At 47.2% G+C, this 25,395-nt stretch overlaps 2 protein-coding genes and 1 long non-coding RNA gene across 3 annotated transcripts; all 3 read left to right on the forward strand.

Annotated features, from left to right (window-relative positions):
• The first annotated feature begins 15,077 nt into the window (after positions 1-15,077).
• LOC135392922 (uncharacterized) lies at positions 15,078-15,784 on the forward strand. The gene is made up of 3 exons (XR_010422307.1): positions 15,078-15,248; positions 15,328-15,520; positions 15,745-15,784. It is a non-coding gene; the product is annotated as an uncharacterized LOC135392922 (long non-coding RNA).
• Positions 15,785-15,854: 70 nt separating this feature from the next.
• LOC135392923 (uncharacterized) lies at positions 15,855-18,069 on the forward strand. The gene is made up of 5 exons (XM_064623575.1): positions 15,855-15,957; positions 16,017-16,055; positions 17,334-17,408; positions 17,545-17,604; positions 17,722-18,069. Exons 1-5 carry the CDS (start codon positions 15,883-15,885, stop codon positions 17,845-17,847), a joined length of 375 nt encoding a protein of 124 aa, XP_064479645.1. The 5' UTR covers positions 15,855-15,882; the 3' UTR covers positions 17,848-18,069.
• Positions 18,070-23,455: 5,386 nt separating this feature from the next.
• On the forward strand, positions 23,456-24,400 carry LOC135392272 (piggyBac transposable element-derived protein 3-like). The gene has a single exon (XM_064622987.1). The coding sequence runs from the start codon at positions 23,456-23,458 to the stop codon at positions 24,398-24,400; it is 945 nt and encodes a 314-aa protein (XP_064479057.1).
• Positions 24,401-25,395: the final 995 nt, after the last annotated feature.

Raw genomic sequence — 25,395 nt, forward strand, 5'->3', positions numbered from 1 at the left:
TGGAAGCTGCGAATACGGTAAGCTTTGCTGGTGTTTTGACGTGTATAGGATTACGATAGTGCTCTCTCTTTGTGTAGCATCGGAAAACCCGGAAGAAAGCCCGAGACCGTCGACGTCAGGCATCGAGTGACCGTGGAACAAAGAGCAGCACGCGCTTATAATCGAGAATAAAAGTTCTAGTCGAGACATGCTTCTCTCTCTCTCTCTCGCAGACAGGAGAGGCACGGGTCATTGTGGCAGTGTGGTAGCGGAATCTGTGTACGAAAAGAATGACCATTCCATCATCGTGCTGATGCAGTGACCCGCGCGATGACGACGCTGTGATGAAGATTCCCTGTTCCTTTTCTGGCACGTCTGATCATCTCGTAATGCTCCGTTCATGAGATCAGACAAGTGAGGCAGGGTGCGGGCATCTATCGACCAACTCTTTTGTATGTATTCAATAAACATGTTTCAGTGAAAGAAAACACAGTCTCGTCAAAGTTATTCGGACTGTTTAATGCGTTGCATGTCGATAACCAAGCGGTATTTCAATAAATCAATGACAAGTTCACGATGTAGAGTGCTTGCAAATGTCGCTGCTTCCGCAGGGCGTGCTTAATATGAGCGATGACACGAGCGAGAAGGTCCACGATGTCTGCAGCAATGTAGTTGAATTCTGCGTTGGCCAGACTCACAAATTCGCTCATCAGTCCCAGGGGTTCGTCCAGAACAGTTATGCAGACGTTCTTGTAAAGGGCGTAGATCCGACGTACCATCTCCTGCAGCGGCCCGGCGAGATCTGTCCTATATTGCCAAAGCCTACCATGTCTATCACGTAGCGAAAAGCAGTGATGACGAGCTCGTTGAGGGGACTTCCGCTGCTGAAACATTCCTTCTTCACTTCTTCCCAAGAAGTGTGGGTGCGGCAACAATTTTGTAATGAGTGGTAGCTGAACATCTTCACGTATTGATGATGCGAGCGCAGTGCGCGCTGCCTTTATACAGATAAACGCGCGCAAAGAAATGAGAGCGAAACCGAAACGAAGAAGCCACCCGCTGCCGCTAGGAGCGCGCGCGCAGCGGGAGGAGCGGAGAGTCGAAACCGAAACAGCCCGCGGTCGGGAGGGCGGGCGGCGCAGAGGGCGCTAGGAGCGCGCGCATGCGTAGCTGCTGCAGCGCGTCGCCCCAGTCAGTTGCTGGCTGGCTGTCACGGAGAGCAGACGTGTGCTCGGTTGCTCCGCAGTCCCCGCGCCCACTCCTTTTCTCGCATGTTTGCCGTGCCCCCCTGTTTAGCAGTGACCAACGAGTGACTTGCCGATGTTTGACCGCGCTCGTGTTAAGCCTTTTCTCGCATGTTTAGCGGTTCCCGCCTTGTGTTAGCTGCATAGTGTTGTGACCATGGAGGAAGGAAACACAGGAGCGTCCCTTCCAACATTTTGCCATCGGGACGGGCGTGCCAGCTTCGCAATGCATTCTGGGATGCTCCTGTCTACCATGTGACCCCAAGAGCATGCGCAGGCCAGCTGTCACAGCAGACGACGGGAGTCGTGATTGTCTTGCAGTTCAGATAACTGCATTGTGATGAATGCGGCACGTCCAGCTTTATTTGTGTGTGTTCGGAGGTTTACTCTTGGTTTACCCTTCTACTACAAGACCGGTCAGGGTCTGCAGGACAACCACGTAGGACTAGAAACATCATTCGTGGCAGCAGTGTTTGCATGGCGACGTGGCCACGTTTTGTGTGTTTGTTGCTGAAGTGTTAAAGCATGCCAGTCATCAAATTTGTACAACGATAGAGCAAATCCATTGAATCTGCAGCTGTAGCACAGCGGCAGCTTGCAAAGGAACAATTCAAGATGACTCTCTCACAGGCACGGGTACGAAACAACCAGTCAGGTACGTGCTTACGAATGCAACGTATTCCCGTGGCAGAGCCGTTTTCTGTTGAACCACAGCCGCAACCGCGGTAAGAACACGTTAACACTACGTTGTTTTTGCAGTGGTGTTCACATTTTAAGAGTAAATGGCTTTGGAAAAGCACGAAAAGGAGCGCGAGCAACAAAGCATTGCCAAACCGAAACTTCAGAGAGGACCACGTGGTGGACAGAAAGTAATGGCGGTTTTGACGCGACCGCCAGAGGGGTCCCACGGAAATCTGCTCGAAACGGCCGCTCCTCTGTTTCCTTCCTCCATGGTTGTGACGCTGTGGTTAGGCCTAACCGATCGCTCCCTCTAAGCCTTTTCCCCGGTGTGTACTGTTTTCTCCGTGCTGTTTAGCAGTAGCGGTTAGGCCTTTTCTCTCGCATGCCTAGACTTGTTCAGCAGTGTTGCCATTTTTACTTGCCGCTAGCGTCTTGTTCTGTCTTTCTCGCATAGAGCTACGATGGTGGCGCCATCTGGTGTGATGCCTTGCAACTAAGTGGCCACCTGTCGTCGATCTCTGCAACTGCTGGGTGCCAACTACCAACATGGCGGGTGCTGGTCACTCGGGTGTTGCGGAGCTGTTTCTTCGCCGCGGCATCGTCGATTTTCGAATAAATTGTTTTTCTCCACTCTATTTCTATATATCATTTTATTTTCTACCTATTTTTTATGGACTCTCGTAGTGCACAACGCTCAGCTGGTCTGGACACGAGATAGACGCTCCCCAATTAGTGTGGTGGCTCCCTGGAGGGTGCTGATTAATGTGGGGGGCCCAATTACCTCTAATTGCTAATTAAATCGTGTTCAGGACAGTTGAGCATTGTGCACTACGAAAGTCCATCCCATACTACTGTTAGGTATGGTTTGTCCAGGTACAATGAAATCTCGTTAATATGTACCTGCTTAAACAGTAGTTGTGTTCATTCTCCGTCACGCTTGCCATTAAAACCAACGAATTTGCTACCCGCGCAAGCCATAGCTGCTCGCCGCCTAAGTATCCTTTAATGCGTACTTTTCTTCCTGAAACAGACTACACAGAACAACAAAACTAGCACCTCCCCTACAAAAGACAAATATTTGGAAGCAGGTGGCTCCTCGGGAGAGGGGGCAAGGCCGATACACCACTCCTGCAAGGAGAAGAGGTCATTCTCCCGGAGAGTGAAGAAGGCAAGTAGGCCAGGAGTCCTAACCTCCTTCTCCGCCTCCTTTAGTTTTGTTTCTCACTTCTTTGTCACTTGTCCTAGCTTGTGGGCGGTCACTCGAATCGAGTGGACACAGAAGGATAGCGCCATGCTGAGGCACTGTGTCTTGGAGATTAAGAAGACACTGGACATGTCCACACCACTGAGCGCGGCTTCAAGGAGACCACGCTTCGTCACTGCCGTCACCAGTGAGTGGTCGTGCGCTGCAAGTGACGATGACGACGACAGCAACGACAATGAGAGGGTCGAAGATGTGGAAGGTGCAGTGGCCGCCGAGGCTGCACAAGCGTTGGATGTACTGTGGCAGTTTGCCAAAACAGGGGACTTCATGAATAGCGTGTCAGTAAGGTTGCCGCACGATCATTGCTGCAAGGCCGCCTCGGCATCAAGCGAAAATAACAGATTTTCTTATTGAAAAGTGAATAAACGGCTATATCTATCCTCATTTTCAGGCACACGTTCAATTTTTCTTCCATCAGGCAGGTACGTGGAATTGTATTTTCAGTTTTCAGTTAAGCTGTACGACAGCTTAGTATGTTGCTTTCCCATGTAACAATGATGATGATGATTTGAGAGTTTTTGGTGTAAAAGCAACTAGGGGGTCTTTCCCATGCCCCTACCACGTATGTATTAACGACGTTTCACTACATCAGTTGTCTTGCTATGAGCTGGGGTGGAGCCGTCTACATCGAGTCAGTCAGCGGCGGAAGAATTTTGGGCTTTACCAAGGTGGCTGATGGCCTTCCTGGATATTTTACGACAATTATCCTGCAGGTGGGTTCCACTGAAGTTGCCACAGAACCCATTTCTGTCATCACGCCTACATCCTCTCGTGTTTTTTTCGTGTTTTTCTCGTGTTGGTCCCTCTCGCTGCTCAACGCCATAGTTGGCCGTACCCAACAGCCTGGGAGTTGCTGGCCTTAGACGGCCATCATCTGCACCTTGGAAGCACAGGTGTTTAACATTCCATTAGCGCAGTTGAATCAAGACTCATATCCAACGAGACTCACACACTTAGTGTACGCCTTTTCCCGTTTGAAGTCCAACTTGCGGATTCTCCTCCCTTTTCTGATCACGAGACTGATCACTGACCCACAAGCGCCTGCAGGACTACGAATATTCCTAACCAAGCCTGGGGTCAATCGGCACCCCTGCCGGTCTCTTTCCCCTGCCACCTCGCACCTTGTTCAAGCCCCATTGTTTGGTTTTGTCACAATCCCAGCTTGATTCTCTCCCTGCTACGCCAGCTCCTCTAAGCCCCATAGGGTCACCAGCTACGCCTTCCGGTGACATCCTCAATAAGCCTCAAGCCATATCGTTAATGCCAGCTCAGACAGTTTGTACCCAACAAGCCAAACCCAGTCAGAATCAAATTGTTTGTTCTTGCATGCCCTTCTGGGAAGGTGATAAGCTTTCATGTGTATCACGGAAGAACAACGGATAAACGAATGAGCACAGGAATTTAGCTAGGTGTTGGTAGACAGGCAGTCATTAGACTGAGTGCCTCGATCCAGGTCACGAGCTTTACTAGAACAGACAGTGTTGAACAGACAGTAGACTTCAATGACAGTGTTCCGGTACTTGAACGTCACTTAGTTCGCATACCAGGGACCGTATTTTCTATTTTTGAGCTAAAGTGAAAACACATGCGTCCCATCTATGCCATCCCAGGCACCTTTGCAGCCCACAGCTATGGAACATGTGTTTTCCCTTAAAAGACACCCAGGTTGACGTTTATGGCATTTGTCGGCAAAGGGACATATGTGTACCCCGACCGTCGCATTGTGTGCGACTAGTTAGGGACAGGGGGACAAAAGAAACAAGGCGACGGAATTTAGCCAGAGTAGGTAGTCGATATCGGGCCACCTCCACGAACGGTTCAGCTTTGGGCCGCGTATCGGGCGCAGCGACAAAGTTGATATCAGCATTGGGTTGATGTGAGCGAGTGTATCTTGTTCGTCTGTAAAATTGGTGCATCAGACTCCTCTGCGAGTTTTTTTTTTTTTTTGTGCCATGCTTGCAAGCCTCCCTCCGTCACATCGCATAAAGCATCTCAACACTAACGACCACCATCAGGAACCACCGGACTTACCATAATACAAGTTTATTTCATTCTTCCCGAACTATACAGTCATCATTGTTTGTGTTGGCCATACATTATTTGTTTGTTTGTATAAATGTATTGTTTGAAATTGTATACAAGTGGAGTGGTGTGGTGTGGTCAATCGCTGATCGGCGATAAAAACCAATATCTCTATCCCAACATCTTCAGGGTGTGGGATTCTCCTCATCTGTCCCTCTGTTCACACTCGGGTGTTACAGCATGGGTCTGCTCAAATGGTTGGACAATACGCCAGCTACTTTTTTGTCCACCGCGAACAGTGTAGAGCCTGTGAACACTTGTGAGCGATGGTCCAAGAAAGACCCGAGTTACCATACCACAAGCTGCTGTGTGTATGTGTGGCAGCACAACCAGAACATGGAGTGTCGACCTCTGCGACCGGCTCCTGAGTTACTATCCAATCAGGAGTAGAACAAAAAGGTGGAAAATCTGCTTCATGTTTCACATGACAGATCTTACTACTGTGGACTCATGACTTCAGTATTGAGAGGATGAAAGCAACAAAGGGATGCCACACACAGCTATCATGGAGTCGTTCGACTTCAAGATGTACACTGGCGAAGAGCTGCTTTCAGGTGCACCAGAAGTGAACTGCAGATGGAATGAAAGTGAGCCAAGTCCAAAGACAGACGTACAGCTTCCTACAAGAGTTTGGAAGACACGGGGCTGATCACCTCTCAGTAGATGCTGCTGTAGATGCAAAGTCCTTTCGTCACTGCAGGAATCCCGGATGTAGGGCAAGGTGTTGGACACATTGTATCAAATGCATACTGTACCTGCATCTTGTGGCCAAAAGGAACTGATTTGCAGAATTTCAGCAATCTTACAAGGCTATGTGCTGTTTGAATAAATTACATTTTCACTAGTTCCTTTTTGTGCATTTTGCAAGTAAAATGCAAATGTACAGTATACTGTACATTTCCATTCGTTCTGTTCCATTCTGTTTCACGTATCGTTTGGAGAGACGTGAGACGATCAGCATTTGACAGCGTATGGCGGCAACTGTATGGAGCAACTTTTGCCAACTGAATCGGGCCAACGGAGCGCCAACTCAGCGTGAACGGAACGGTATCGAAGCTATGCAACCGCATGGAGCAGAATGTCCACGTTGAGGTTGTCATGGTGAAGCGTCCGCCAAGCGTTTACCACCGCTTGTTGCACGCGATGTGGCAATGCTTATTGTAGCAAACTGCTGTACGCATTGTTTAGTAACATAAATGATATTTTAGCGGTTCTTGAAAAAGTACGGTGGTAATAACATCTAGAAATCAGGCGTTTACAAAAAATTTTGAGATACGAAGAGAATGTTGGCTTATGAGTGTTTCTAGCAATGCTCACTAAAGAAATATCAGACTGCATTTTTGTTACCGTTATCTCATTACACATTTCCGATTTGCTATGTGCCACAAATAATATTTTGATGTTTCATTTAATCACCTTCGCCTTGCACACACCTTGCCACCTCCTGCCAAACGATATATTTTAAGTTGATGTCCTTATACTGAAAAAGTTTGACGTTCCAAAGGGGTGGCCTCCTTGAAGTTCACACGACGGGTCTGCGTGTCCTTCTAGGAGGCAGGGCGAAGAGGGCAAAGCCCGAAGGAAAAAAAAAAGCGGTCACAGGTGACTTTGTCACGTGCTTGTGGCATTTCCTGTGAAGGGTGTTTTCATTGGCGCACACGGTTCCGTCGGGTGGTGTCACTTCCTCTCCTCAGACTAAATATCTATCCTCGGCAGAAACCGGCTCATCGGTCCGTAGTCTATTGTTCGCTTAGTAGGTCACCGTTCCTTTCAAGTTCTGCTGCCATTCAGTTGGCAAAAGTGCTCCATGCGGTTGCCGCCTAAAGGGCGGATCCCATAACACGCGACAAGCGACACGCTACAGATTCTGTCGCTGTCGCCGTTGTCGCGGGAGCAGCTTCCCGATCCATTTGTGAGGCGACAGCAGCTGGCGACAAAACTATATTGGCGAGAGAAGAATTCGTATTTTTCAATTGATTATGCGGCATATTTGTCAAAAACATCATAAAATTTCGACTGAAACGCCGCAGGAAGATAAACACCGAGAGAAATTTATACTACCGTATCAGTTTGTTATAATATGTTTGTCTGTGGTGGCGCTGCAGTTCCATCCGTTTCCACACAATGTGCAATAGATTTTGGTCATACGCGATAACCATCGATTCGAACGGCTGCTTTCCCCTACAATCTCGAAATTTCATTAAAACGAAGGTGACTTGACACTCACGCTACGCTGTTTTCCCCGCATCTCTATGCTTTGTCGTTCGCTACAGCTACATACCGCCAAATCTAGCGAGTTTTGGGCACGCGCCGGGCAACGGTGACTGGCGACAAGCGACAAATATCTACGGGGAGCAGATGCAGGATTTTGTAGCCGCGACACCGCTTTTTTGTCGCAAGAGCCTGGGTGCCGCCGCCGAATTTGTTGCTTGTCGCGTGTAGCTGTCGCTTGTCGCGGGTTATGGGATCCGCCCTTAAGGGCGGATCCCACAACAAGCGACACGCTACAGAATCTGTCGCTGTCGCTGCTCCCAATCCTCCCGGTAGTCGATCCATTTGGCCGGCTACAGGGCGACAGCGACACAAACTTCTTCTCGCTTATTTTACATCAAAGTGACCGAATATGTCACAAAATGTGATTCGAAACATAATTAAGCTCCGGAACATCGATACAAATGTACAATGCTCCAATATTGTATTTTGTTATGCAGTTTCCGTACATAGTGGCACTGCGATCGTTCGCCGCGCACTCTCTCTCTTCCTCATTTTTTTCTTTCCCGCTTTATTTGCGCTCGATTCGAACCACACTTTCGGAATGCCGAACTACGCAAGGACCTCGCTTCGTCGCATGCAAATAATGTTACTACGGAGAAGACAGCTTCTTATTGGGCTAATGATGTACCTTCTCTTGTGGAGGATGGCATGTGAGCCGTCCCCACGTCGATGGTGGGTACGCGACGAGTGGACTCGACGAGGGACGGAGGGTGCCTACGACACAATGGTTAGCTTCGCTTTAATCGGCAGTGTCGTTAGAAGATTCTATCAAGTGAAGTGACAAACGTTTTCCTGATTGATAGGTGAGGCGTATGCAGTCCAGCGAATCGGACCTGCACTACGCTTTCCTCTGTATGTCACCTAGTCGTTTCGGGCACGTTCTGGTGCTCGTCAGAGAGAAGCTCACAAAGAATCCCTGGGGTCGACGAGCCATTTTCTCTGTGGCTTGCAGTCACAGTTAAGTATGGTCCAGGTCTTAATTTATTCTAGTGTGGAAGTTTCGCATTATATGCTTGTAAGGGAGAAAGTCACGTAAATTATTCAAATCCACAGGTACCTCGCCACTGGGCACAGCGTCAAGAGCATTGCCTTCCTCTTTCGCGTGGGGTTTACGTCTGCAAGACGAATCCTTCTGGAGACATGCGATTCACTTTGGAATGTTCTGCAGCCAATTTACATGCCTGTAAGTCACAAGTCACACTATAGAGCATCATATATGACAGCCCACAAAGATGTGTCACACGATTATCTTTAGTTATTGGGTCGTCCTACACATTTTTGAATAATTAATCGTACACGGAATTCCTTTAGTAGCCCACACGGTCCACTTGGGAACCTGCTGCAGAAGGTTTTGCCAGCAGATGGCAATTTCCCAACTGTGTGGGTGCAGTTGACGGCAAGCATACCACCTTACAGGCACCACCACTGAGTGGATCCCTGTAATTACAACTACAAAGTAGGACAACAAATTTAGGCTATTTTTGCATTAGTGTGTTTTTCTATACATACGCGATCAGTAGAGAGCAGATTTTTATTCAGTAGCAGCCTATACTCGATGATCATTATCGGACAACACACCATTCCAATTGATATCGCTCCAGACTCGCAAGGGAGTTCATAGCATCCCCTTCAGGAAGCGATGTCACACTGAATGCTGGTTGCTGTACACTGTATCATGCAGTGCTCTATGCGGGCAGTTGCATAGAAATTCGACCTCTAGTCATCGGAAGGTGTTTGGAAAATTACTATTTTGTAAATTTGTCTTCAAATACATAATTTTATTTCTGCAGCACAACTTCTCCATAAACCTGACGGCTGTGTCTGATGCGACCTACAAGTTTCTCGCAGTTTCCATCAGGGATTATGGATCACACTCAGATGGAGGTGTCTTCAAGAACTGTCCCCTTGAAGATGGCGAGCTGGACCTTCCCCCGACGAATATTCCTGGCAGTGATGTTTCACTGCCATTTGTATTTGTTGGTGATGAAACACGTTTGTCTGACGCCTACGTGGCACGTGACAGGATCCCAAACAGCGCAGCCTTTCGTATGCCATCTCCATACGAAGATGGGGCTGCCAGCCCTATATAAAGACGGCTGAATACGATTGATACGCAGTATCTGTATCACACAATACCCTCAAGTATGTGTCCCAGCCCTCAAGTAATGCCCTCCCAGCTACGGCTTGATTTCATGTGGTCGTACCCGGGTGGGTGCCTAGACAGGTGCAGGCGGATATTTAACTATTGACTGAGCAGGGCCAGGTTAGTATTCTGCCAACTGTGTGGAAAATGGTACCCTAATTGCTGCAGCTGTACCTTCTGCAGACGCTGTGTTGAAAACTCTTTTGGCATCCTTGCGTCCCGGTGGAGGGTGTTCAGGCGACCACTCTACACCTGGCAAATGCCATACGTGTAGTGCTGGCGTGCGTCGTTCTGCACAACTACCCCTTCATGGAAGAGGACCCAACAGACCCTGGCGGCTACTGTCCCCCTGGTACGATTTGAGCTTGTTTGTTATTGGCCGTGGAATTTCTTTTCTCTAATTTTATGGCTGCCTATTGAAACAGCATAGCACTTAATCTTAACTGGAATCCTGCAGGCTTTGCAGACTTTACTGATGCCTCCGGACATGCGGTTCACGGCCAATGGAGGGAGAACACAAGCAGCGAGCCCACCAAGGCGTTGTCAAAGTTGCCCAGACCTCCAGCGAGAAACTTCTGTTGAGAGACTGCCGAAGTAAGGTTCCTCCTGACCAAGTACTTCTGCAGCGATGCAGGTCAGGTGCCCTGGCAGTGGGATCTGTCCGATCCACAGAGATATTAATTTTTTGTTCATTTTATCACAGATATTAATTGTACAATATGTCCAATGATTCCATTCCTGTGCCATCCAGAAAATTGCTCTAAATTTCTTCTTGGGAGTGGTGTCAGTGTATGTATAATTTACTATTTCACTATTTTATTTTTTACTTTGTTTTATTTGTGTGCTGCTCGCTAGCATATGTATATATTTAACTGCAGTAGTGCAATGTTCATTTATGCTTTCGTAGAGTCCCTTCGGGCGCCTGGGCAAACAAATCAAATTACATTCAGTAAGTGATGGAGTTCTCTTTGTTTGCATCATGTATATTGAACAGCCCAGCCCAGCACCACATACTGCATTTGGGAGGATGGTCCTCTCTTTACCTGGGATATATGGCAGGGTTCACCTACCCAGATGACAAACTTCTACATATTTTAAGTACACGAAGCAATACTAACTTTAACAGGGTGTCTACCAACCTGGAAAACAGGAAATTATCAGGGAATTTTGATGTAAGTTAGGTGATTTGCAAAAAAGGCAGCTGAAGTTGGGGAAAATCGCAGACAAGTGCCATCATGATGCGCAGTTAATCGCGAGTGCTGATGAGCTGTTGAATGGGTCACGCCACAGCAACATTGCCACGAGAAGCAGTTTGCCACTACAACAGGCTCAGAGGCAGAAAAGTAAGGCAGTCTTACTAATTTCTCAATATGTGACCTGTTTTATGAGGGATCCGCAGCACCCTGTGATTGGCGCAGTTTGGAGTAGCACTTCCATCACTGGTGGCAGAAGCACATCCTGGGATCTAAGAGACCTACAACTGTAGCAAAGGACACCACACATGCAATCTGGTCCTAGGAGGGTTTCATAACTTGTTCTGTATCTGGCCTTGCTCCACAGAAGCAGCAGGCATCTGGTATCAGAGGATGATTATGATTGGAGTTTTGATGGCGCATTGACAACGAACACCCTAACCATCCCTAACCCCCGAGAAGGCAGACATTATTCCGGGTAATTGACTGCTACGGTGCTAAGACACTCTGCATGAGAGCATTTGACGATCTTCATTGTTTGTCCTGCAGCCACAGTCAGACACTGGGGGAGCTAGAAGGGAGTAAACATGAATGGCACAGTAATCGTGTATTCACACGAACGACATTCCCCCAGAAGCGGAAGATGCGAAAAATGCCATAGCTTTCTGCTGTCACGTGAGCCCTCAACGTCGTGTCTTCACCTGCACTGATAACCATGGGGAATATCCTGCGACGCAACTACAAGATATTCTGTAGCAGACGACAGGAAAAGACCTTTTCCTGTCGTCTGCTACAGAATATCTTACAATACTTCGCTAACGGTGTCGTCTGCTAAATGCGCAGTACGCCACTCCCGATATTGCCTGCAAGGGCCTTTGGGGTATCATGAATAAAATAAAAAAACAAAAAAAACAAAAAAAAATATTCCGCATCGTGCGAATGCTCAACATAACACGGGACGGAACTTCGGCTCTGTGAGGCAGTGTTTTCGCTTTTTGTTCCACTAAAATATTGCGTGAAGATATCGCTCGTGTGAACACACGGTAAGGAACCTCCCAAGAATACTCTCCAAGTAACTTTAAGACCTGCGGAAACAAGAGAAAAGGCGATGCAAAAACAGTTTCAACATGTACTGCATAAACAAAATAATATGTGTACGATTATGTGAAATGAGCAGAGGATAACTAGTAGCAGTCTGGCGGTGGCAACGTTAAAGTGAATGCTCGAATGCATCCAGCTAGGTCCATCTGGGTGAGGTCCAGCTGGATCCATTATGGAGTACTAGCTGGACTCACCAAGGGGTTCCAGCTCGGGGCATTACAGGTCCCAGATGCATCCATTATGGATCCCAGCTAAGTATTATTTTCGCTTGGGATGTACTTCAAAGAAGGACTAGAGCAGCATCTGAGCAGAGCTCAAGCAGCCCACATGCTGCAACTTATGCATTTCATAGCCTTCTTTGTTTGAAATGGCTACCAAAATGTAGCTTGCTCAGTTGCTCTTCCTGAAATACATGTAGCAGAATAACACTTCTCCCGTCAATTGGCTGGGGAACCGACCTGTCACGGTTACCACTACCAGAAAATCCCAGGACCCCATTTCAGCAGAGACGAACCTCGGAAATAAAAAGTTTTCAGATTTGTGGCCTCTCTGTTTACTCAGCTTCTCTTCCATCACCTCACCAAGAAAATGACGAAGGAAGAGGAAACTGATGGCGACATGGAAGGAAAGGGGAGTGCACCATGGTTGCTTTTTCAAAACTTTTAGTAAAATCAGAGAGAAAATGCTACGTCAACCATGATAGTTCATGCCTCCACATCCTTCATATAATTCCAGGCTCCAGCTTAAACTTCAGATGAGTATCATTCATTAAAACTGGTAATTGGTGCTATGAAGTGAACTGCATCTTCTTTCATTAAAAAAAAAAGAGAAAGAAAGCAGGAGACAAGATAGGCACCTGCCACTGATAGCCACCTGCCCATAGCTGGGCGTCCTCACTCATGAGGACCCTCATGAGAACGCCTCACCCTCACCTCACGACGATGAGGTGAGGGTGAGTGAGGCCAGACCACGCTGAATGTTCCTCACGAGGACAGTCGTGAGGCATTGTCCCTCATGAGGCCCACTGTGAGGGCCCTCATGAGGCCAGTCGTCGTGAGGCCATGAATACGTGAGGGTACAAGGAATTCTGTGAGGAGCCTCACGGATGAGGCCGTGAGGCCCTTTGTGAGGAACCTCACGGATGAGGCCGTGAGGCCCTTTGTGAGGAACCTCACGGATGAGGCCTTTCGTAAGGAACCTCATGGATGAGGCTGTGAAGCCTTTCGTGAGGGACCTCACGGATGAGGCTGTGAAGCCTTTCGTGAGGGACCTCACGGATGAGGTCGTGAAGTCCTGACGGTCCGTGACGCACCTCACAGATGAGGTGATGGGTTCGGGCTCCTCTTTGCTGACGCCAAACACTAACGTTATATCTCACTGTGACAGTAGCAATTGTTACCAAATTTATCCAATCACTCGACGAAACCCTTAAGCAGTTGAATGCCGCGCTGTATCATTAGTACCAACTACTGACACAGTAGTTCAACGCCGACGTGTCAGGTGAACATGAAGGAAAGTTCTTTTAAGGCTTATGTGCCTACTAGTGACTTGAAGACACGTCACGCCATAACGGTATTCACGAGGCGAGACTCGTGAGGATGAGGGGTCGTGAGGCCATGAGGATCCTCATGAGAAGAATGTACGTGAAACCATAAGGGCCGTCATGAGGTGAGGGTACGTGAGGATGAGGACTCGTGAGGCCATGTGGGTCCTCATTAGGCGAAAGTACGTGAGGCGCCGTGAGGACATGAGGGCTCTCATGAGGTGAGGACACGTGAGGATGAGGACCTCATGAGGTGAAGATACGTGAGGCCATAAGGGTTGTGAATAGCCTCATGAGGTGAAGGCATGTGAGGATGAGGATGATAAGGCCTCTCGGGATCCCGATGCCCTGAGATGAGGTTTGTGAGGGCAAAATTTAAAATGGAATGTGAGGGTGAGGGTGACTGAAGTTTAATTACTGGTGACGAAGATTTGGTGAGGGTGAGTGAGGCCAATAAAGTCTGTGCTTCGTGAGGTGAGGATGAGTGAGGCCGCTGGAAAATACCCACCTATGCACCTGCCTCGTGTCTGGATGTTGGAAGTGAGAGCAAAGACATGTAAAGGTGGGTGGAAAGAAGTGTATGACCTGCCCGTCGAAATTTCTTGAGGCTCCCCAATTCATGAAGACATTCCAGTGTGGTGTAAAGGTAGCATCCCCGACTGGTACCTAGGAGGCCCAACCCTGGGTGCTGGCAATCATTGTTTTTTGTTTTGCTTTTTGCAAATTACTTGTTTACCTTTTGGCAGAAGACTGTCACCTGAAGTAATCTGTGCAGAGTCTGTATTTTCATGAACCAAACGCATACAGGTTCATCACATATGCAATGACACTCCCAAGTGTGCGATCAATTAGGAGAGGGCTGCCAAACACCAATGAAACCTGGGATCATACCACAGGTGCTGAAAACCATCCAGAACACGACTGAAAACTGGACCAGAAAAGCCTGTGTGAATAAAAAAGTCCGTAGCCTCCTCTTCAATGAGATGAGCCCAGACCAACATCTACAGTATGATGTTAGCAATGATGTGATCTCTTGCTCCTCCGATGATGGGGTGGAAAGGACTGCCCACGTGGCCAGAACTGCTGTAGCCATGCTTCTCTCTGGACTTTCAAAAAACTGATTGAACCAATAGCATTTGCTGAGTCCCGGCAAGGGGTGTCCTCAAGCACAATTCAGAATCTGCTCTTCACCACCATTGCTGTACTCCAGCAGGTTAACCCTTTGTTGGACAGCGGTACAAATGTGTACCACTTCGTCGTCTTTTTTTGCAGCGCTTTTTCGTGGCAATAAGAAAACTCTGGACGTTTTTGACACTTGCGCCATCTAGTACACGGTTTGCAAAGCATAATTGAAAACTGTTTCTGTAATGCGATAGATGGGGCGCCGTTGTGTTTATTTTAGTCACAGGGGGCCCAGAAAGCCGCCATTTTTGTAACTACCCCCAAGCGGTCGCTTTCCGCAAAATCGCCATCTTGTCGTGTTCAACGTCACGGAACTATCGCCCAATCACATCTCGGCTTGGCTTGTTTGCTTTATTATGTTTTGTTTCTCCGTCTCAGCTGATCCGTGTCATCTGCTTCGCCGCTTTCGACGTCCGCTTTGACTTCGCGTGTTTGGCTATTGAATTGCTGTTTGCTTGCCACACATGCCACTTCTGTGACAGGCCATGGTAGTGTGTTGTTATTCCGGTTGCGCTAATCGTTCAGAGTTTGCAAGTAAAGAATCTGGCATAACGTACCACCAGTAAGTATATACCCCTGTGCTCTCGGTTTCAATTCGTCTCATTATGTTGCCTTTGTTTGTTCTCGGCGGTACGTTTTAGCTTTCCCCGAGACGAGTCCTTACGATTGCAATGGGTGAATGCGATCGGGAGACCGGATTGGGTGCCAACGAAGTACAGCCGAGTGTGCTCAAAACACTTCAGGAACGAGGACTTCGACAGAACGTCGCTAACACGCGTGCGCCTGCGGGAGGGTTCCGTTCCTGTCGCACATCCGTCGGTTCAAGTTCACCAGGTACGTTTCGCCATAATTATGGTCGATAATCAATTGCATATAGCCACACTATGGTCCCAGAGCTTGGGTACAAAGGGAATTAGTGCAAGGGACATGTTAGCGGTCAAATTTGCCAAGTATTTGCTCGAGGTCAGGCCCTTTGACCACAAAATACGTTCACCAGTTCTTTTGTGTCTTTGGTGTTTAAAAGTCTGGTAAATACAACTCGTTCATTGTCACCTCAGGAGGAGCATGACTTGCCAGCCAGACGGGAACCTAGCGGGCAAGAACGAATAGGCGTGTGCACGCCTGAACCCGGCACACAAGACCAAATTAACGTGAGCCTGCCTGAGCCTGACACACAGGAGGAGATTGAAGTGAGCATGGCGTCTGGATCTGACACTCAAGAGCCAATGGATGTGGGCCTGCTCGAAGCAAAGACACCAGAGCGAATCCATGTGAGCACATATTTGAAAGCCTTTCAAATGTGATGCCGAACAATAGTATGCCGTTACAGGTAGACAGAACTACAAGCACACCTCTTGTGTCTGCTGTGGTAGGTATCATTTTTTAGCATTAACCGCACAGTTTGTTTCACGAGTAAATCTTTATGGGTTTGTGCTGCCTTCATGTTTTTATTTGTTTTATACGATACATCAATTTCTCAGGCTTGCTTACACTTAGTGGAGTGAAAGATGAACTGTATAGCATGCTAGTCCTTGAGTTAGTTAGCAAGCTTCCTATTCATTGTCATCCCCAGTTGACCATTAGGTCTTACTCAGAATTGAGCCACTTGCTCTGTGGCAGTGGTTGCCCAAACACTGGCCTCCCTTTCTCTTCTCCAAGTGTGTCATGGTTCGGTTTTTCAGGCTGTACAGAAGTTAGACCCAAGGTGTTATGCTCTTACTCATAATCGTGTGTAGGGAATCAACAGCTCAGGCTTCACTACTAAGCCACCTACCACAACTTCAATGTGAAGCCTCAGCAGCACAAACAAATGAACCACAGATGCATTGTGCCTGTCATGCACTTACACATTCGGTGCCTGGCTTGCATGTCACATGTATATAGTGTGCGACATTAAAAACTGATCAGAGCTCTTCATGAAGAGAGCAATAATCCTAAACCAGAGAGTATCTATGTTGCACATGAGTTACAACCAGGTGCTACTTTTGATGTGACACCTGTTTGTAACCCAAGTACCACAAAGGTAGCCTCCGGTTTCCGTTTATCAGTCTCACTGTGATGCACTCTGATCAGTTCTTAATGATGCACCCTGCAATATATCTATGGCATGACGATCACACAGAAGAGCAAAAATCATGAGACCACAGTAGGATTTAGTTCGGGCAACTATATTTGAAAAGCATTTCCAACGACCATAAAACCACATAAAACCCACTTCCTCACAGGTACCCCAAACAGATCTTGTACAGATTTAAACATGCCCTACGCATGAAAAAAACACTGTTCACTTTAATGCCCATCCAATCGCATTTTCCATTAAAATTTTGCACACTGGGTCACTGCTTCGAAGACTACTCCCGCACGGTGTAAACCGAGGTTGTCCGCTACCCCCTCATATCTTGGCTTTAACATGGTGTTCAATGGACCAATCCCAGCATGCGCCTGGCATTTGTCCATACTGGATCCCAGCCGCGAATAATCCTGGATCCGCCCATGCTTTCCACGATACAGCACCAAACTTCATCTACAAGTGCTGCAGGACTTTTGAATCTTTATTTGGAAGTTTTCGTTTTGTTCTGATTATCAAGGGGCCCTGAATGAAACAGTGTTTTAATGATAATGGTTCTTGCGTGCACTCTCCTTCCAGTCCAGCCCCACACCAGCCAAGGCTTCCAGCAGTATCAGTTCCGACACACCAGGGCAATTTGAACAGTCGCGCACGGTAAGCCTTCGGAAGTATTGACACTAGGGGCTTCTCTCATTCTCTCTCCACTGCAAATCAAATGTAGCCTTCCTCTTTGCCTCTGAGTATTGGGACTTTACACCGCGGTTGTGTACTTAATTTAATTTCTTTTCAGGGCTCTTCCGTTTGTCTGTTCACAAGCTTGACTCCGAACACTAGCAGGCCTGACCCCATGGTAAGGATTGTGCTCTCAGCGGAAAGACTAGGATGTACATAACTAACGCACAGGGGTTATGATCATACTGAACATCCTGTGTATTACATTTGTACTGCTATTTCCACGTCTTTCCAGGACACAACCCCCAGTGGCTCAACTCCAAGCACCAGCAGATGTGAACCTTTGGTAAGAATTATACTCGACGTGGAAAAGAATTGCATGTTCATAACTAATACGTTAAGATTCCACTGTAGGTGCTGACTGCACCATTCAAGTATATGTTCCAGGAGCAGGCTTTCAAATACCTTATTTCATACAGTACAGGTGCATAAGGGAAAACCAATTAGACTTGAGCATACAGTTTAAACATATTATTGCCCCTTTCACGTCTACATTTCAGTACAGTGCAGTGCCGTTAGTTGCAGCCTGTTGTATAGTTACTGGCCCGAGGAAACATTTCTCAAATTATCTGTTGCCAGCACTTATTGGTGTTAGCAATGGGTATGAGGGTAGTCCGAGTGAACTAAGAGGGACAGTCTTTCTGACAAAACTGATCTGTCTCTGCTGCAGCGATGCTGGCAACACTTGTAGCCTAATAGTTATAGTTACAAAGCTCAGAGAGTGCTCTATATCATGGAGGGAATTCCCAGCTTGGTATGCATGCTGCTGATTATTACTAACCCCAATACTTGTCACAATGAATTGTACTGTTTGAATCAATAAAGATGGATTTGATCAAGCGCAATGGCGTGGAGAAACTTCTGTGATCTGCATGGCTGACTTTTTGTCATCTACTGTGACCACTGCAATGTGGATCTCTCCTCTAGTGAGTATATGCACAGTGTGTCAAAAAAGGAGCAGTGTTGTGCTACTGTGTCTCGTGATACTAGGTCCTAATTCACAAAGATATAAGGGTGCGATTGCTTCCATTCTGTGCTAGGTAAATACGTCAAGAGTGCTCATAGTAAACAGTTAAATTCGAAACATCCAAGGTCTGTGTATCTGTACGAGCGATACGCTGAGAGCTGGCAGCTCACTATAGGCAGGCTAACTGCCGCATCAGATGTTTTTTTTTTAATTTTAGTAAACATAATGTTAGGACAGTAACTGTAGACCTTCATACTTTCTTCGAATAGCCACCATATGAGTAGGTCCTGTACCAGACAGGCAATCATGCTGTGTTGTAAAGGAACTCTGAGCAAGCAGCTCCTACATGTATCTGACCAGAAGCACAACCTGTGCATGACTGCATGGCCTTGCATGTGGCTGCCACGTACTATCTAAATTGTTCACAGCTGAGTATTAATGAGGTTATTGGTACCTGTTGTCTCAGGCGACATCCTCTGAAGACACGCCAGTAAAGGCCTTCCTCAAAAAGGAAGTCAAACGTATAGGCAACCTGCATACCCTCAGCAAAAAACGAATCAAGGCCTTGCAGCAGGCACAAAGACGCATCAAGCAGAAAGTTGCAAAGCTACAGCATGTGATATCCCATCTCACATCTCAGAACATTTTACTTCAAGAACACGCAAGCTGCCTCGAAAACATTGCCGGTGCAAATAAGGACTTGCTGATGAGGCAGTCAGCAAAAAGTGAGGGGACAAGCTTGCCTCATAAGTACAGCCCAGAGTTACGAGCGTTTGCACTTACCTTACATTTCTATTCGCCACGTGCATATAACTATGTAAGGCAGGTCTTTGACACGTGTCTACCCCACCCACGTACGATACGGAAGTGGTACCAGTCAGTCGAAGGTGAGCCAGGGTACTCAAAAGAAGCGCTGTTAGCCCTGCAGATGCGTGTTACGGACAACAACCAGAAAGCACTGTCAACTGTATGCAGTCTTATGGTTGATGAGATGGCGATTAGGAGGCATGTCGAGTGGGATGGGAAAAGGACTTATGGCTTCGCAACCGTTGGGCCAACCTCGGAGGATTCTTGTGCTGTAGCAAAGGAGGCATTTGTCATCCTACTTGTTTCGCTACATGAGCAGTGGAAGCTGCCGATAGGATACTTCCTTGTAGATGGAATAACTGGCGAGCAAAGAAGTAACCTTGTCCTTCAAGGCTTGTCTCTTGTGCACAATGTTGGAGTGAAGGTTGTATCTGTTACCTGCGACGGTGCTGCAGCAAACTTGTCAATGTTGCATAACTTAGGATGCTCGCTGCAGTTTGAAAATCTAAGGACCAGCTTTCCCCATCCTGACACAGCTGAGCCCATAAGCGTATTTCTTGACGCTTGCCACATGCTGAAGTTAATACGAAATGCATTTTCTCACTTCAAGTCCTTCATTGATGAAGATGGCAAGGAAATATCATGGGACTACATAGAGGCACTCCACTCACTTCAACAGAAAGAGGGGCTCCATGCCGCAAATAAACTAAGGAGGGCGCATGTTCAGTGGCAGCGGCAGCCCATGAAAGTCAATCTTGCTGCAGAGCTTTTAAGCATGAGCATTGCAGATGCCATACATGAGTGTCGTGATCTAGGTGTATCAGGGTTTGAGGACTCGGAGGCAACTGAGAGGTTCCTGAGAGTTATCAATAATGTGTTCAATGTGTTGAACTCCGTCAATATGCACCAGAAGTCATGGAAGAGGCCGCTCTGTCCGGAAAACATCGAAAGGGCACGCACAATGTTTCAAATAGCCACAACATACATTTGCAGTCTACGGAGGAGCAACTCTGGGCCACTTCTTGTGCAGACTAACCGGAAAACTGGGTTTCTTGGTTTCATCACATGCTGCAAGAGTGCCATCGAGCTCTATGACTTTCTCCACTCTAAGAACCTTGTGACATACTTCCCAACACATCGCGTCAGTCAAGATCATCTGGAACTGTTCTTTGGTTTAGTACGTTCGCACGGAGGATACAACAATAATCCTACTGCAAGGCAGTTTGCAGCAGCATACAAAAGATTGATCATTAACACCGAAGTGGAAGCCTCTCATAAAGGAAATTGTTTACCACTCGAAAATGTCTCCATACTGCACGTCAGCAGCGCTAGACAGCCCCTATCGGAAGACATAATTAACTGGACATCAAGAGGAAGAAGCATACCTGCAGAAGAAGTGACTCTACAGGAGGATCTACGTGAGCATAACTACTTCTCAGACCCAACGGAGCCATCAACTTTTGGTGAAAGAGTGATAGTGTACATTGCAGGACGCATAGTGTGCTACCTATGCGAGTATCTGAAATGTGACATCTGCATCTCCCACCTGACAGTCCGTACACCTTCCCTCTACCATTCACTAATACAACAAAAGGATTACTTTCACAGACTTCCCTATCCATCTGATGATGTGATCACCATTTGCAGGAAATCTGAGAAGCTGCTGCGTGCAGCTCTTTTCCAGGAGGGCATATCATCGGCAACACTTCTGCAAAGGTTAATCTTACAAGTGCTGGAGTCTATGATGGACAGGGGTGTGTTCAGCTCCATACGTAATGACCACATGCTCGAACAGACGTCACTTGAAAATCACTACTTTCATCTAATAAGATCTATTGCTCACAAATACTTAAGCATACGCATTCATCACGCTTGCAGACTACGTACAGAAGAGTTGCACAAGATTAGATGCCGGCAAATGTACACTAAGCTTACCCAGTTCAAAGGACAATAGTTGCCTTAGGAGCCAAAGTACATGCCACTGTGATTTGTTATTATATTTGCCCTAATAAGTTGTTGTTCCCAATGATAAATGTGTACTAATTGGGCCATAATACTGTCATCTGCATTCATATTCCAATACTATACCCAGACGTTGCCCCAGTCCTGAAGCAGTGTCAGCAAAAAGGATTTCTTAGCACGACAGGAGAGAGCAGCCCTACAGCTATAACTACAGGAGAAACGCAAGTACTGCAGCTGATAGACTGCAACAAACGCTGGCAGGCTGCTTGAGGAATGATTGTGTGTGCGCATGAAAGTGAGATTTCGGTGCCTGATGCTGAAAACTGCTACAAGCTTTGTTGCTTTCGGGGTGATTTGGAGGTAAAAATTTTCGAGCACAGTGAGAATGCAATTTATTGCTTAGAACGTTTTGTCAGTTGCAAAAATGCAGAAGTCACACTGCCTCCTTCCTTTGGTTGTATACTCAGCCCGGCTTTTGCAAGCAAAACAAAGCAGTCTGTTGAGAAATCAGCTTTACAGGCACAGTATGAGGTGACAGAAATCAGCAGACCTAGCGTGAAACAATGCGCGCAGGCTGCATTTCAGGTACTACGGTAATTCTTCAAATGTATTATCAGTGATTGTGCCTTATAAATAATGTGAGGTGAATGGAGGAATTACAGTTTTACCCAACAAGTAAAGTGGCACAAGTAACAAGCTCTCCTACAGCATTATTTCGTTTTTCAGACATCCCACTGTCTTCTAATTGTATTACACTTGGAGACCTACTTTTCTACTACAACGCGACAGTAATAACCAAGGCTGGATGATCTTATAAAATGAAACGGACAAAAACAAACGAACGGCGTTACAATGTTTACATCGACCCAGGTCGAGGTTCGTGGGCGCCGCCATGTTTATGGTCACGTGTGAACACGACAAGATGGCGCCTACTGGCACGCTCTCGTGTATGGGCGATTGCATTGAAGGGCCGCCCTGTGATTTTAGTCAATTGCACTGCATGGAAAGAGGCGCGCTTTTTTCGCCCGGAAGAGGTTCCTTCCCGTCCAGCGTAACAATGTCAGGTAAGCTTGACCTTTTATGCCCATTTGCGTAGATCATTAGACTGCGATTTTGTGCAGGAAGCGCAGTGATTCGCGCAGGCTAATAGTCAAGAAAGTGATCACAGAAATGGTGCTGCGCGTCACAGCGCTCTGCGCCTATGCCTGATGGCGGGGGTCCGTCCTTACTGTTTGATTTATACTTGATGTAGCTGAAAAATATACCGGGCACGGAACTTTACCCATTACTATAATTATTTACACATTATTTTACTGATATGAGCTCCATTCTTAGTTCATTATGCTTTTATTGATGCACAGTTGTGATTTCTAAAATGTGTGCAGGTCGGAATTTGAGCCCTGAAGAGGCTCTGGAGATTTTCTTCAGCTTGCCTGATAATCCATGTTGTAGCGACGCTGAAGGGGATAGCTCGAGCGATGAAGAGTACCAACCAGAGTTAGCACCATCTGATGAAGATGCCGAAAATACGGCACCTTCAACGGAGCCGTCAAGAAGTGCAGGAAAGAAATCTAAAAGGCAACGTGCTCAACAACAGAAGAAACGAAAAAAACGGCGTAAAACTAGCCAAGTCGCTGATTCCACCCCACTTGATGAGCAGCGACATGAGGATGATGGGTCACTCTGGACATCAAACGAACCAGTGAATCTTCCAGATACCACAAAATGCTGGGATCAGCGCTATTCGGATGCTCCTCGGAACACCGCTTGTGAATGTTTCGCTCTGTACTTCACGGAAGACGTGCTTGACATGATGGTCCTTGAAACCAACCGTTATGCCGCACAGAAGACGCGAAAAGGATGGTACGATGTGACAAAGGAAGAAATGAAAGCCTTCATCGGGGTTCTACTTTTGATGAGTGTACATCCGCTCCACCACTTTTATTTGTATTGGAGCAGCGACTCATTCTACCGAGTGAACGAGGTATGCCGGGTGATGACATTCAAACGGTTTCAGATGCTAATGAACTGCCTTCATCTGCATGACAACACTCAAGAATAGAAGAGGGGCGAGCCAGGACACGATAAGCTCGCGAAGGTCCGTCCTCTTGTCGATGCCCTGAACAAGAGTTTCACTGCACACTACACACCATCCCAAAACCAAAGTGTCGACGAAAGCATGATTGATGGGGGGAAACATGATTTCAAAGGGAGATCAACTCTCAAGTAATATATGCCCATAAAACCCATCAAACGCGGGTACAAAGTGTGGTGCAGGGCGGACTCTGCAACAGGGTATCTCTGCCAGTTTCAGATATATGAGGGGAAAGACAGCGTTCGACCATCTGATGTTGGCTTGGGGGAGCATGTTGTGCTGCAACTGTCAGAGGGAGTCAAGGAGGGCACACAGCTCTACTTCGACAATTTTTTCACCACCACATCCTTGCTGGAGAAGTTGTCAGAGAAGGGTGTATATGCTGCAGGTACACTACGCACCAACCGAAGAGACCTGCCTCCTGAGATAAAGAGTGACAACAAGCTGCAAAAAGGCGAGTACATCTGGAGGAGCAAGGGAAAACTCACAGCTTATCAGTGGAGAGACAACAAAAATGTGAACGCGTTGTCCAATTTTCACAATCCAAATGATGTGTGCGAGGTCAGCAGACGGCTGTCTACTGATGCTAAAATTGGAGTGACATGCCCAAAAGTTCTGGCTGACTACAACCAGTGGATGGGAGGGGTGGACAGGTTCGACCAAAAACGAAACAGCTACCGCTGTGACAGGCGTTCAAAAAAATGGTGGTACAGGATTTTTTACTACCTCCTAGATGCCGCGGTCGTCAATTCATTCATTCAGTACGGTGCCGAGAATGAGGGTACATTCTTCTGGTTCCGCTTAGTCCTAGGACGACAACTCACCAATGGGCTCAGCTTCCGGACCAACAAGTGCGCAACGGCCCATAAACACAGGAAGAATGGGAGGCCCAGTGGTCGCCAGATGACCCGGGTCCCGCTGGAAATGAGAAATTTGGGGCAATCTCACCACCCTCAGCGAGTGGAGAGCAGGAGGAGATGCAGGTGGTGCTCAACAAATAGCAGGCAGGTGCGCACGAACTTCATCTGCATTCAGTGTGAAGTACCCCTTTGTGCTGAGTGTTTCCACCCCTTCCACTCATGAATTTCAGTGGACACCACTTCTAGTGCAATGTGTTTTCTTCAAGTTTAGTCCTGTTCAAATTTTACCCGCTTTTGCAAATAAAGTTCCTTCATCAAAGACAGCGGTACGCATATGTACCACTTGCAGTTGGCAAGTACGAGGATGGTGGTACAAATAGGTACCACTTTTATCTCGAAAACTATAGGCCTATCGAGGTCGGGACAAGTTGTTATTGACCATGGCACAAGCTCCTAATCAATATTTATGAAGCATAATGTCCGAAAAATTCAGGAAAAGGTCGCGCCTTATAAAGGGTTAATACCGTAATTGCACGATTCCAAGACAAGTGTTTTCTAAAATATGGAACATCAAAAATCCGGCTCGTCTTGCAATCGAAATCATGCCCTCGTGGCCCCTGCAATTGCTAACCAATCCCGCTGGGAGAGGCGAGGAAGAGGGGGACGGAGAGAGAGAGAAAGGGAACAATAGCTGTTGGAAACTTTCCAAAGAGCACGTGATAGAGCTGGTCCAATGGAAGGCACTTTCACCCGCTAGCCATTTATGCTATCTCGCTGATCTCGACGAGGCTGGTCTCGCCATTTGCATCCCGCATGTGGTATTGTTCACTTCAATCATGTTCTCCTACTATATTGCATTGAGATTTGGTATGGCACCCACTCCCATGTTTTACCCAGTTGCATTCAAGCGCACGGTTATTGAGGCAGCAAAGGCAACTGGAAATAACGTGGAGGCTGGAAGGTGCTATGGTGTTTCCGAAGCAAATGTGCATAGGTAGCTTAGCCAAGAAGAAAAGTTGTGTGAGTGTTCGTTGAGCCGGAAGGCCTTCAGGGGACCAAAGTGTGGACAACAAGCCAACATCGAAGAGGACCTGGCCGACTTCATCAGGGATCTGCGCAGCAAGTGCGTCGCAGTCACCGCCGAAATGATCCAAGTGAAAGCACGTCAACTCGTCCGTGAGAAGAAAGTCCTGCCCACGATCTTCAAAGCCAGCAGTT

Source organism: Ornithodoros turicata, chromosome 4, assembly GCF_037126465.1.
Source record: "Ornithodoros turicata isolate Travis chromosome 4, ASM3712646v1, whole genome shotgun sequence".
NCBI classification, from domain to species: Eukaryota; Metazoa; Arthropoda; class Arachnida; order Ixodida; family Argasidae; genus Ornithodoros; species Ornithodoros turicata.

Coding starts and splice junctions, on each gene's coding strand:
- LOC135392923 (XM_064623575.1), top strand. CDS start 15,883: ATGGCGTCTGGATCTGACACTCAAGAGCCAATGGATGTGGGCCTGCTC. Junction 16,056..17,333: donor CACCTCTTGTGTCTGCTGTG/GTAGGTATCATT, acceptor CTCTCCTTCCAG/TCCAGCCCCACACCAGCCAA. Junction 17,605..17,721: donor CTAGCAGGCCTGACCCCATG/GTAAGGATTGTG, acceptor ACGTCTTTCCAG/GACACAACCCCCAGTGGCTC.
- LOC135392272 (XM_064622987.1), top strand. CDS start 23,456: ATGCCCATAAAACCCATCAAACGCGGGTACAAAGTGTGGTGCAGGGCG.